This window comes from Phascolarctos cinereus, unplaced genomic scaffold (genome assembly GCF_003287225.1).
Source record: "Phascolarctos cinereus isolate Bilbo 61053 unplaced genomic scaffold, phaCin_HiC Scaffold_9;HRSCAF=440, whole genome shotgun sequence".
NCBI lineage: Eukaryota > Metazoa > Chordata > Mammalia > Diprotodontia > Phascolarctidae > Phascolarctos > Phascolarctos cinereus.
This window is the reverse complement of record NW_027556402.1, coordinates 206,623,184-206,636,082: the sequence shown is the minus strand read 5'-3', so window position 1 is coordinate 206,636,082 and position 12,899 is coordinate 206,623,184. Positions and strand designations below refer to the sequence as shown.

At 38.2% G+C, this 12,899-nt stretch overlaps 1 protein-coding gene across 1 annotated transcript; it reads left to right on the top strand.

Annotated features, from left to right (window-relative positions):
* Nucleotides 1-4,868: 4,868 nt before the first annotated feature.
* LOC110221082 (olfactory receptor 5P80-like) lies at nucleotides 4,869-5,807 on the top strand. The gene has a single exon (XM_021005469.2). The coding sequence runs from the start codon at nucleotides 4,869-4,871 to the stop codon at nucleotides 5,805-5,807; it is 939 nt and encodes a 312-aa protein (XP_020861128.1).
* The last annotated feature ends 7,092 nt before the right edge of the window (nucleotides 5,808-12,899 follow it).

Here is a 12,899-nt window from a genome sequence, read left to right as displayed (position 1 = left end):
TTCCATAGCAGATCACACTTACTAATTTGGTCATATTGCTATCCAATCTTTTTGGATTTTTTCCATTTAAAGAAAAATTCTCTGGGCAGTTAGGTGGTACAGTGGATAGAGAACCAGCCCTGGAGTCAGGAGGACCTGAGTTCAAATTCAGCTTCAGAAGAGACACTTGACACTTACTAGCTGTGTGACCCTGGTCAGGTCACTTAACCCTAATTGCCTCACAAAAAAAAAATCTTGGATAAACATAAATAAAGAAAAATTAATGAAGGTCCCTGAGAATTTAGAGAACTTCTCAAACAACTCACCTCTGTGGTAGTAATTTTCTCAATCCCAGTGGATTTCAAATGGAATGTTGATGATGTCAGCTACATTTGGCGCCAAGATGCTCAAGGGTTTAAATCCCAAATGCTACAAACTCAAACATAAATATTTCCTCACTGTGCAAAGTTAGCTCCTTGGAGTCTAAAGTTATCATCTTCTTCTATCAATAGGTACCACAGCAGTTCTTGGTTTTGCTGCAAAAATAACTTAGATCTAACTTTTGATTTGTAGCTCAGTTCAGGAGGGCCTGTCTATTCCTCTTGATTTGTCAAACTTTATGCTGTTTTCAGTTTTGCATTGGACTTTAATCTCCCTATGCCTCTGTCTTAATGAGTGGGATTCATTCCTGATTTGGGTTTTCATGTATCTGGTCCCGTATAGGCCATATAAAGTCAGAGATTAGTAAGTGAGGTATATGCATGGAACATTGTTACAGAGTATTAGTAATTTTTTTCTCCCATAGGCCATATCATACATCCTGAAACATCACTACAAATAGTAAGTGCATGATCAGTTGATATAGAGGAAAGAGAATTGGACTTGAAGTTAGGAGAGCTGGATTGGAGTCTTACTGGCTCTGCCTTTGATTGTGGGTAAGTGACTATACCTCTGTAATCCTCAGTTATCTCATCTGTAAAATGAGAATAACAATATTTTCCCCTAAAAATTGTGGGAGGAAAGTAATTTATGAAATTTAAATTGTGGCACTGAGTTTTCCTGGTATCTGCTTATTATGATTATTTTACCAATGTAAATGAGACTTAAGGTTTTCAAAAGTGAGTTATTGCCTTCTATTCAATGAATATTTTTCTCTGCCAACTATGCACGGAGCCTTGTCCAAGGAACTGGGGATAGAAAGGGGAAAAAATTGCAATAGTCCTTACACTCAGGGAGTTTACATTCTATTGGAGACAAAGGGATAAAATATTTACACAGATAAGTAAATACAAGATAAGTTGAGGAGGGACAGACTTTTTAGAAACTAGGCTTCCCGTAAGTGGTGACCCACTAGCTGAGCCACAAAGGAAGGTTGAGGTTCTAAGAAGCAGAGATGAGGTAGGCCATTTGGAGCATGGAGGATGGCCTGTACAGAGGGACAGAGATGGGGGTAGAATTCTGAGTCTGGGGAAGTAGTAGTAGGACAGTTGGGCTGGAATATAGAGTGCATGTCTGAGAACAAGGTGAAATAAATCTGAAGAGGTAGGCTGGATTTTTCCCCAAACAATAAGGGATCTGTTCAAGGCTTGAGTAAGCAAGTGACATGATTAGCCACATGCTTTACATTTTTGTAGGTTTTTAGAGGATAGTTTAGAGGAAGGAGAGACTGAACTTCTAATGAAGAGGCTTTTGTAATAATCCAAGTGAAAGGAGATGAAAGCCTGATTTAGGGCAATGGCTATTTAAGTGGCCTTGAGAGGATATGAGATCTATGTTGTAGATGAGGAATTGGCAAGACTTGGCAGCTGAGTGACTAGGAAATAGAAGATGGAGAGAAAAATAGAGACTGATTTCAGGATCACAAATTAGGCTTCTTGGAAGGATGATGAGACTCTCAAAAGAAATAAGAAATTATGTAGATGAGTGGTTTTAGGTTGAAGGTTGGGGATAAGATGATTTCTCTGTTGAATTTGTTGAGTTTCAAATGCTTTTGGTATACATAGCTACAAATGCTCAACTATCAGCGATGTGTGGAATGGAGGTCAGGTCTGGATGTACTGACTTAGGATTCATTTGGATGGAGTTGTTAATGGCAGTGGAAGCTAATGAGTTCATTGAGAAGGTATAAAAAAAGAGGAGAGGTTCTGGGACAGGAGTGGGGAACCTGCAATCTCAATATCACATGTGGCCTTCTAAGTCCTTAGGTACAAACTTTGGACTGAGTCCAAGTTTTACAGAACACATCTTTTTATTAAGGGGATTTGTTCTGTGAAATTTGGATTCAGTCAAAGGGCCGCACTTGAGGACCTAGAGGGCCACAGGTCAACTTGATGTCACATGTTGCCCACCCCTGGACTCTAGGACATAGCCTGGGGGCACATTTATGATTAGGAGACAGCACACAGATAATAGTCTGCCAAAGGAGGCTGAGAAGGAAAGGTTAGACAGGTAGCAGGAATACTAGTACCAAGAGGGCATATGTCATGAAAATTCATGAGGAAAAAGTATCCAATAAGAGTAGGAGCTCCATGGTATCATATGCTGCAAGTAGGCCAAGAATGAATCAATCAACAAGCGGAGAATAGTTGTAGTGAAATGATGGAGTCAGAATCCAGATTAGAATGCTTTAACAAGTGAGTAGGAGCAGAAGTGGACTTCACAAAAGTAGATTTTTTCCCTTGAGAACTGATAGGAAAAGAGATATAACTTGATAGAATCTCAGGGTCAAATGAAAGATTTTAAAGACTTGGAAGATCTGAGCACTTTTATAGGAAGAAGGAAAGAAGCCTATAAATAAAAAGACTAAAGATTATAGGGTAGTTTTTCAATGGGGGAAGCTTAAGGTTGAAATAGGAAGGATGGGATCAATGGAACAAGTAAAAGAATTGGCTCTGGAGAAAAAAAAGACTTTCTCTTTTTCAGAGGTTGTTGCAGAGACAATAGGGGATGATACTGAGGAATACTGAATTGTAGAAGAGGAAAGAAAAGGGATCCCACAGGGACAGTCTTTCTTTTGTCATAAAAGTAGGTTCCAAAGTCCTCTCTTGAGAGGAAAGTGGGAAGCAGAAGGTGTTGCAAAATTGCCTCATCACTCTACACATTTTTATTTAGCTAAGGCATTCTTTTTTTTCTTGTGGTCAAAAGAAAAAGTGGAACCATAGAGCCATAAATGAGTGTTATAGTCAGAGTCTTCTCTGAGATAAAAAGTATCTCAATATTTTATATCATTTTTTACTAGCCTGAGAAGAGAAGAAAAATTAGTTTAGTGTTGGGAGTACTAAGAACATTTCAGGAAAAAGTTATATTTAAGACAATTTCTTGCATTTGGAATTTAACAAGTATTTACCAATGCAAACATTTCATGATAATTTGGTCTCTAAAAGAAATGTCACATACGTACGTATATGTATGTGTGTATGTATATATGCATATATATGCGTACATACATACATGTATATGCAGATGTAAAATTGTACTTCCTGTTTCCTCTTGGACATTTTGAAAATGTTTTATTCTTGTTCCTTTCATCCACTCTTGTCTATCACTACCCAGTCAACTACTTCTCTTCCCACTGACAGTGGAAGCCCTCCCTTGTAAGAGATCTGTATAGTCAAGAAAACTAAATCAATGAATTCGCCACGTCTGAGAATCCATGCCTCGTTCTGTACCTCTCATCTGTCATGTTTCTGCCAAGAAGTGGTAGATGATATTTCCTCATCAGTCTTATGATGACATGACTTGTTGCTGTTTTGTTCCAAGTTCTGAGATCTTTCAAGTGGTTTCCCCTCTCGTGATTATTGTGGTCATCATATAATTTGTTGTTCTAGTTCTACTTAGTTCACTCTGCATTAATTAATGAAAATGTTTCCATATTACTCCGAAGCAGTGTTATTCATCACTTCTTATGGCACATTAATTGCCACTACTTTTCTGTACTAGAATTTGCTCAGCTATTCTGCAATTGAAGGACCTGACAGGAAACAGGATATGGTTACAGCAGTTGAGCAAGTGTTTTCCATTGTTTTATTAAGAAACAGCAGCAGTTCCATGGGAAATTTTCAGTAGTCCTACAGGTTAGCAATATCTAGCTTAATGATTCCTCTTTGCAGAAATGCGATCTTCTAGGAGAGAAATACACAGAAGTGGGGCAGCAAGGTAGTGCAGTGGATAGAGCACTGGCCCTGGATTCAGTAGGACCTAAGTTCAAATCCATCCTTAGGCATTTGACACTAGTTGTGTGACTTTGGGCAAGTCACAACCCCAATTGCCTCATGAGAAAAAATATATTGGGAAGACTCGGAGTTGAGGTTCTTTATTTTTCTTCTCTTGTTATTATAGAACATAAGGCTTATATTGGCAATGAGAATTTTTCTTATAGTCAAGTGCTCTGATGTGGATAAAATCTTCAAATGTGTAAAGTGGTCCTGTGAGAGGTGAAGGAGCATAGAGCACACTCTGTTTCTTTGGAAGGAATTTACAATGGTGGTTAGTTGGCAGAACAGCATTTACACATTTGGATATACTCTCTGCATGTAGTTAAAAAAAAGTATGATATGATCAAATATCATATGATTATGATGTGATTAAATAATCCTCTTCACTCTTACAGCCTTTTCATACATTCTCACAGTGGTAAAGTTGGCCAATCATATAGTATTGTTGGTCCAGGGAAAAAATTTGGAAGCAACAAAAATATATTCATCTCTCCTTTTCTTATAGGCACGTTGCCATGATGCATAGTAGCAAAGTAGGAGAGTGTGCTAGTAGGATGGGCATGCAGGAGGTGGCCAGTGAATGTTTCCTGAATACATCAATAGACATATCCAAATCCTAGTCCTGCATTCTATTTTAATCTCCTTTTCTTCTAACAGGCTCGCTTTCCAGGACAGATGTCTGGCAATAACTGCACTGCTGTGACTGAATTCATTCTTTTGGGGTTAACAGATGAGCCAACCCTTCGTGTTATCCTCTTTGTGGTATTTCTGGGTGTTTATGCTGTCACCTTGCTTGGTAACCTTAGCATAATCACGTTGATCAGGAAGAGCTCCCAACTACACACTCCAATGTACCTTTTCCTTAGCCATTTGGCATTTGTGGATATGGGATATTCCTCATCTGTCACACCTGTTATGCTCAAGAACTTCCTTGTGGACAGAACTGTACTCCTTCTTGGAGGCTGTGAGGCTCAGCTGTTCTTTGGAGTCAGTTTTGGGACCGCTGAGTGCTTCCTGCTGGCTGTGATGGCCTATGATCGGTATGTGGCCATCTGTAATCCCCTACTCTACTCCACCAACATGTCTGCTAGGGTCTGTACTCTGTTACTCATCACATCCTACCTGGGTGGTTGTGTGAATGCTTGGGTCTTCACTGGTTGCTTATTGAATCAGTCCTTCTGTGGACCCAATGAGATCAATCACTTTTTTTGTGATTATTCACCACTTTTGAAACTTTCCTACTCCCAAGATGATGTTGCTGAAATTCTTCCTGCTGCCTCTGCTGGGTCAATAATTATGATCACAGTGTTAATTATTATAATCTCCTATGTATGCATCCTCTTCTCTGTCCTGAAGATAAGGTCCACTGAGGGGAGATCCAAAGCTTTCTCAACGTGCACCTCCCACCTCACAGCAGTCACTCTCTTCTATGGCACCATTACATTCATTTATGTGATGCCTAAGTCCAGCTACTCAACAGAAGAAAACAAAGTGGTATCTGTTTTCTACATTGTAATGATTCCCATGTTGAACCCCCTGATTTACAGTCTAAGGAACAATGAGGTAAAAAGGGCCCTGGGAAAACTGTTGAGTAGGAAACATCCTTTTTCATGAATTCAACTCAATGCAACAAGTATTTATCAAGTACATACTATGTTCCAGGCACTGTGCTATGTTTGAAGGATCCAAGGAAAAGATGAAACATTCCATTCCTTTAAGGATCTAATATTCTACTGATATAGTGGTTAGGATTAAGTGATACCAACAATTCTGCTTTAGAAAAATACATTTTTTTAATGTGTTACGTTGGTGAATTTAAATATTAATTGCAAAGGTCTAAAAATACATTTAATGTTCCACAAGCATGGATCTCCCACTTTTGCAAAGGTGTATGGAGAAATGCTTTATTCCTCTTCTTTGGGTCCATGATTATTCTTTTGGAATCTTGCAGCACTCATTTTCTATTGATTGATTGGGGCTGTTCCTTCAATTTACATTGTTATGTTCATTGGGTGTGTGTTGTGTTCTTTGCTCTACTATCGTGACTCTGTAATAGATCAAGTAAATATTGTTTCTATGTTCCTGTATTAATCATACTTGTTGTTTCTTATAGAACAATCATATTCTGTTGTGTTCCTGTGCCACAATTTGTTTTGCCATTCCTCAGTCAGTGGCTGTCGCTGTGATAAATGAAAAGTCTGAGAGACGTGGTTTCTGGGTATTTAATAATCAATTTATTTATTTTGCCTAGTAAATAATTAAAAAGATGAGGTCAATGATACTCTTAAAAACCAAAGGTGCCCCTTGGAGAACATTGGATGCTTAAAAATCCTCTGGAAAAGGGGATGTACCTGAGGGTGGACATCAACTCTGACTGATTAACATTCAATGACAGGATGGCCATATTAATGAGGAGGTGGGCAAAAAAAGTCTTCAGCTCCTTCTGCTGAGAATGTGACCTGATCATGAAACTTAGCTACCTCTAGCAATGTGGTAAAAGAATTCATCTCTACCCAGACCACACTGGGTAGTTTTCCCCTTTATAAGTTGGCTTCTCCTAAATTCTAATGGAAAGGTTCAAAGACAAGGGCTTATTTTCTACGAGCAAGTTCTTAACTAAACTGGATTCTGTTTGTAAGGTCTTCTAGTAGGGTGGGGTTCCATCCAAGATCAAAAAGCATTTTCCCCAATGATTTGGGCAATCTTATCTATCAGCAATGTCCTACAGAGACTTGCTGTGTAACCTACAGGCATTGGTTTCTGAATGAAGAAATAGAAAGGGAAAACCTTAATCTTAAGTAACACTTGGTTATTAACTTAAGAGAAAAATAATCATTCTTTTCCCTGCTTTGTTTCCAGTTCTTTGCTACCACAAAAGTGGCCTAGAAATATTTTGGTGTATGCAGAGAATTTATTTTTATCACGGACTACCTCTGTGGCATAATATACCTGTAAAAATATGTTCCTTTTTGTACATAATGACTCTTTGTGAGGGGTAAAGAGGGGAGAGACTAGAAGAAATTTATATTATGTAAAAACAAAAGATGTCAATAAAGAATCATTTAAAAAACAAAAATCTTCACAACCTAGCTACTTCCCACCTTTTCAACCTTACACTTTACTCACATTCATATAGTATACAGCTACTCCTCTTCTCCTACCACCAAATGAGACCACCTGTTTGTCAATGGCTGATGCTGAAATATGAAGGCCTGGCCACTGAAGACTGTTTGCCCAGGGCTATGCTGATGCTTAGAGGGCTGGTGCTGGTTGGTGACTACCTGTTTGATTAGGCACCCATAGTGCATGCATCTACCCATTTGCCCAGGGCTGTGCTGAAGCATATGGTGGTTCTTGGAACTGTAATGTGTGAGTTCCTCTGGCTATGCTAAGGAATGTGGGCAGACCTGATGTTGGTATTTGACTGCTCAACCACATTGAGGCTCAGGATCTCCCACTGGTTTGCTGAAGTGGAGCTTGCTGCTGGCTTGCTAGGATGATTCCCATACTATGCTGCCCTCCCCTTTCACCCTAGTCATGGACCTGTCTTTGCCAATCTTCCAAGTTTCTTGGGCTAAAAGATTGTTTCACCCTGTCTTTTTCTGGTTCTGCTGTTCCAGGATTTGTTTTGGGACTCTACTTTAAGATTGGACATGAATATGGGAGAGTTGCAGCAGTGTACTGCTTCCTCAGGCATCTTGGGACCCAGAAGTCTGGATTTTGGGGTACATTTTAAAAGGGCAATAATCAGCTTGAAGTAATTGAACTGGAAAGGTTATTAATTAAAGTGGAAAGTTAATTGGAATAAAAAAATGGAGAAAAACAAGATCAAATGATTATGTAATTGAAAAGATTTTCAGAATTCTGCATTGTGTGATACTTTAAAAAATTAATTTTGGATTTCTTAGGTGTTTTTGGAATTTCTTAAGTATATCAACAACATAACTGCTAATTTCCATTGCAGAAAGTTAAATGAAAATAGAACCAAAATGAATCAGGTGATGCCATGAGGACCAATTTTCATCTAGTGAGCATTGTCATAATGATAATTGCCACATACTGATCCCAGAACAATTTTTGAGAGATTCCATAGCGAATATACTATTGGGATTGACTAAATTGCTATCCAATCTTGGCTTTCCATTTTTAAAAAATCCTAGATAACTACCAAAAAAAAGTAAATGAAGGCCCTTAAGAACTTAGAGAACTTCTTGAACAGCTCACCTTGATGGTAGTACTTTTCTCAATCCCAGTGGATTTCAAATGGCATTTTGATGATATCAGTGTCAAGGTGCTGAAGGGTCTAAATCCCAAATGCTCCAAAACCAAACATAAATATTTTCTCACTGTGCAAACATAGTTCCATGGAGTCTAAAATTGTCATCTTCTTGCTTCAATAGGTACCAGTGCTGTTCTCGGTTTTGGTGTAAAGACACTTAGCTCTGATTTTTTTTTTTTGTAGTTCAATTCAAGGGGGCCTATCTATTCTTCTTGATACGTCAGACTTAATATTGATTTCAGCTTTGCATAGGACTTTAGTATTCCCCTACCCCTACCTTAATGTGTAAGATTCATTCTTGATTTGAGTCTTCATGTATCTGGCCCCTTGTAAGGCCATATAAACTCAAAGATTTGCAAGTAAGGTGTATGCTTGGAACATTATTATGGCATGTTAGTAAGTAAATAGTGATCTGCCATAGGTCTCATCATACATCCTGAAACATCACCACAAACAGTAAGTACGTGATGGAACACAGTTAGATAAGAACACCTTAGGTAAAGTTCTCTGTGTATGTATAGGTATACTTGTTTCATGCATTACTTTTCCCCTGCTTCTCAGACTGAAGCTTTACCTTGGGGAATTCCACTGATATATTTGCTGGTTGATGTAGTGGAAAAAGAATTGGATTTGAAATCAGGAAAGCTGGGCTTGAATCCCACATCTGAGTCTTACTGTCTCTGCCTCTGATTGTGGGTAAGTGACTGCACCTCTATAATCCTGTCACTTCATTTATAAAATGAGAATAACCGTATTTTCCACTAAATTTTTGGGAGGGAAGTAATTTATGAAATTTAAATTGTGGTATCAAGTTATTAGAATTCCTGTTATCTTCTCATTATGATAATGTTACCAATATAAATGAGACTTAATAGCTTCAAAAGTGAGTTGGTGCTTTCCATTCAAGAAATATTCTTCTCTGCTTACTATGCACAGAGCCTTGTCCAAAGCACTGGGGATAGAAAGGGAAAAACAGTTCCTAAACTCAGGGAGCTTACATTCTATTGGATACAAAGGGATAAAACATTCACGCAAATAAGTAAATACAAGATAAGTTGAAGAGAGTCAGTTTTAGAAATAAGGCTTCCCATAAGTGGGGACCCACTAGCTGAGCCACAAAGGAAGGCTGAGATTCTAAGAAGCAGCGATGACGTAGGCCAGTTGGAGCATGGAGGATGGCCTGAGCAGAGAGACAGAGATGGGGGTAGAATTGTGAGTCTGGGAAGCAAGCAGTGGGCCAATTTAGCTGGAATATAGAGTATATGTCTGAGAACAAAGTGAAATAAATCTGAAGAGGCAGGGTGGATTCAGATTGTGTGTGACTCTAAATATCAAGGGGAAGAATCGTTATTTTGTCCCCAAGGCCATAAGGGATCCATTCAAGGCTTGAGTAAGAAAGTAACATGATTAGCCAAGTGCTTGAGGAAGATCAGTTTTGTAGGTTTTTAGAGGGTAGTTTACAGGAAGGAGAGCTGAACTTCCACCGAAGAGGCTTTTGCAATAATCCAAGTGAGAGGAGATGCAAACCTTAGTTAAGGTGATGGCTATTTAAAAGGACATGAGAGGACATGAGATATATACTGCAGATGAAGAATAGGCAAGATTTGGCAGCTGACAGGTTAAGAAATGGAAGATGGAGAGAAGAATAGAGATTGATTTCAGGATGACAAACTAGGCTTCTTGGAAGGAAGTGATGAGACCCTCAACAGAAATAAGAAATTATCTAGGTAAGTGATTTTAGGTTGAATGTTGGGGATAACATGATTTCTCTCTTGAACTTGTTGAATTTCAAATGCTTTTGGGACATGTAGCTACAAATGTCCAACTCTTGGTGATGTATAAATTGGAGTTCAGGGCTGACTTTAATGACTTAGGATTCATTTGGATGGAGATGTTAATAGTAGTGGAAGCTAATGAGTCATTGAGAAGATATAGAAAAAGAAGAGAGAGTCTAGGACAGAGCCTGGGGTTACATTTATGATTAAGAAACAGCATAGGGATAATAGATGCCAAAGGAGGCTGAGAAGGAAAGGTCAGACAGGTAAGATGAATACCAGGAGGGCCAGTGTCATGAAAATTCACGAGAGAAAAGTATCCAATAAGAGTAGGTGGTCCACCTTGTAACATGCAACAAAGAGGCCAAAGATCAATCAATCAACAAGGATTTAATAAGCACCTACTGTTTTTAGCCACTTTCCTACATGTTAATAATACAAATACAGAGTCTGTAACAATCTCTTCCACCTATGAATTTAAATGAGGATTACAAAAATGTGATTTAGAAATTATTGGTAACTTTGCAAAGAATAGTTTTAGTGGAATGATGAGGTCAGAAACTAGATTAGAATGCTTTAACAAGTGAGGAGTGGGAGAAGAAGTGATCACAACAAAGGCAGATTTGTCCCCTTATGAGCTGATAGGGAAAGAGAAGAGATATAGTATGATAACTTCAAAGATTGTTAGGGTCAATCTTTAGGTTGTAAAGGATTGGATTGATCTGAGCCCATTTATAGGAAGGAGGAGAAAACCTATAGATAAAAAGATTAAAGATTATAGGGTAGTTTTTCAATGGGGGAAGCTTAAGGTTGAAAGAGGAAGGAATGAATCAATGGAACAAGTAGAGGAACTGGTCCTAGGGAAAAGAAAGACTCTCTTTTTCAGAGGTTGTTGCAGAGACAATAGGGGACGATACTGCGGAATATTGAATTGTGGAAGAAGAAAGAAAAGGGATCTCAGAGGGGAAGCCTTTCCTTTGTCACAAAAGTAAGGCAAAGTCCTCTTTTGAGAGGAAAATGGGAAGTAGAAGGGTTTGGAAAATTGCCTCATCACTCTACAAATTTTTACTAAGTTAAGGCATTCTTTTTTCTTGTGGTCACAAAGAAAGAGTTGAACCACAGAGCCATAAATGTGTGCTATAGTCAGAGTCTTCTCTGAGATAAACAGTATCTCAATATTTTGTATCATTTTTATTGGACTGAGAAGAAAAGAAAAATGAGTTTGCAGTTGGGAGTAATAAAACATTTTAGGAAAAAGTAACATTTAAGACAATTTCTTGCATTTGGAAATTAACAAAGATGAACAAGTGCAAGCATTTCAAGATAGTTTGATCTTTAAAAGAAATGTATCATTTATACATACATATACATATGTGTGTATGTGTGTGTAGATTCAAAGTTCTACTTCCTTTATTCTTTTGTGCATGTTGAAAATGGTTTATTCTTGTTCCCTTCATGCCTCATGTCTATCACCACCCACATAACTACTTCTCTTGCTACTCACAGGGGTAACCTTCCTTATAAGAGATCTTCATAATCAAGGAAACTAAATCAACAGATTCACCATGTCTGTGAATCCATATCTCATTCTGTACCTTTAGTCCATCACTTTTCTGTCAGGAAGAAGTAGATAATATTTCCTCATCAGTCTTATCATGACATGATTTGTCCCTAGTTTCTCCCAAGTTCTGAGACCTTTCAAAATGGTTTCCCCTCTTGTATTTATTGTGGTCATCATAAAATTGTTCTTCTAGTTCCACTGAATTCACTCTGCATCAGTTTATGAAAGCGGTTCCATATTACTCCTAAGCAATGTTTTTCATCACTTCTTATGGCACATAAAATTGCCACTACTTTCCTATACCGCAATTTACTCAGCTATTTGCAATTGAAGGATGCAATAGGTAAACAGGATATAATTACAGCAGATTGAGCAAGTGTTTTCCTTTTTTTTTTTTTTTTTACCAAGAAACAGCAGCATATCAATGGGAAATTTTCCATAGTCTTTCAGGCTAGCAATATCTTGCTTAGTGATTCCTCTTTGCAGAAATGCCAAGCTCTAGGAGCAAAATACAATGAGAAGACTCAGAATTGAGATTTTCCATTCATCTTCTTTTGTGATTTTAGAAAATAAAGGTGCTCTTGGAAACCAGGACTTTCCTCATTCTTAACTAGCATGAGGTGGATAAAATCTTCAGATGTGGAAAGTGGTCCTGTGAGAGGTAAAGGAACATAGAACAGACAGACTCTATGTCTTTGGAGGGGATTTACATTGATGGCTAGTTGACAGAACAGCATTTACACATTTGGATATAGTCTCTGTATATAGTTAAGAAAGGTTTCAATGACGTGGCTAAACAATCCTCTCCACTCATAGCCTTTTTCAAATTTTTACAATGGTAAAATTGGCAGATCATAGAGCAAGGTTGGACCAAGGCAAAAATTTGGAGGCAAAAAGTATATTCATCTCTCCCTTTCTTATGGACACATTGCCATGATGAATAGGAGCAAAGTAGAAGAGTATGATAGTAGGGTGGGCATGTAGGAGGTGGCCAGTGAATGTTTCCTGAACACATCAATGGACATATCCAAATCTTAGTCTTGCATTCTATTTTAATCTCCTTTTCTTCTGTCTAATAGGCTCTCATTCCA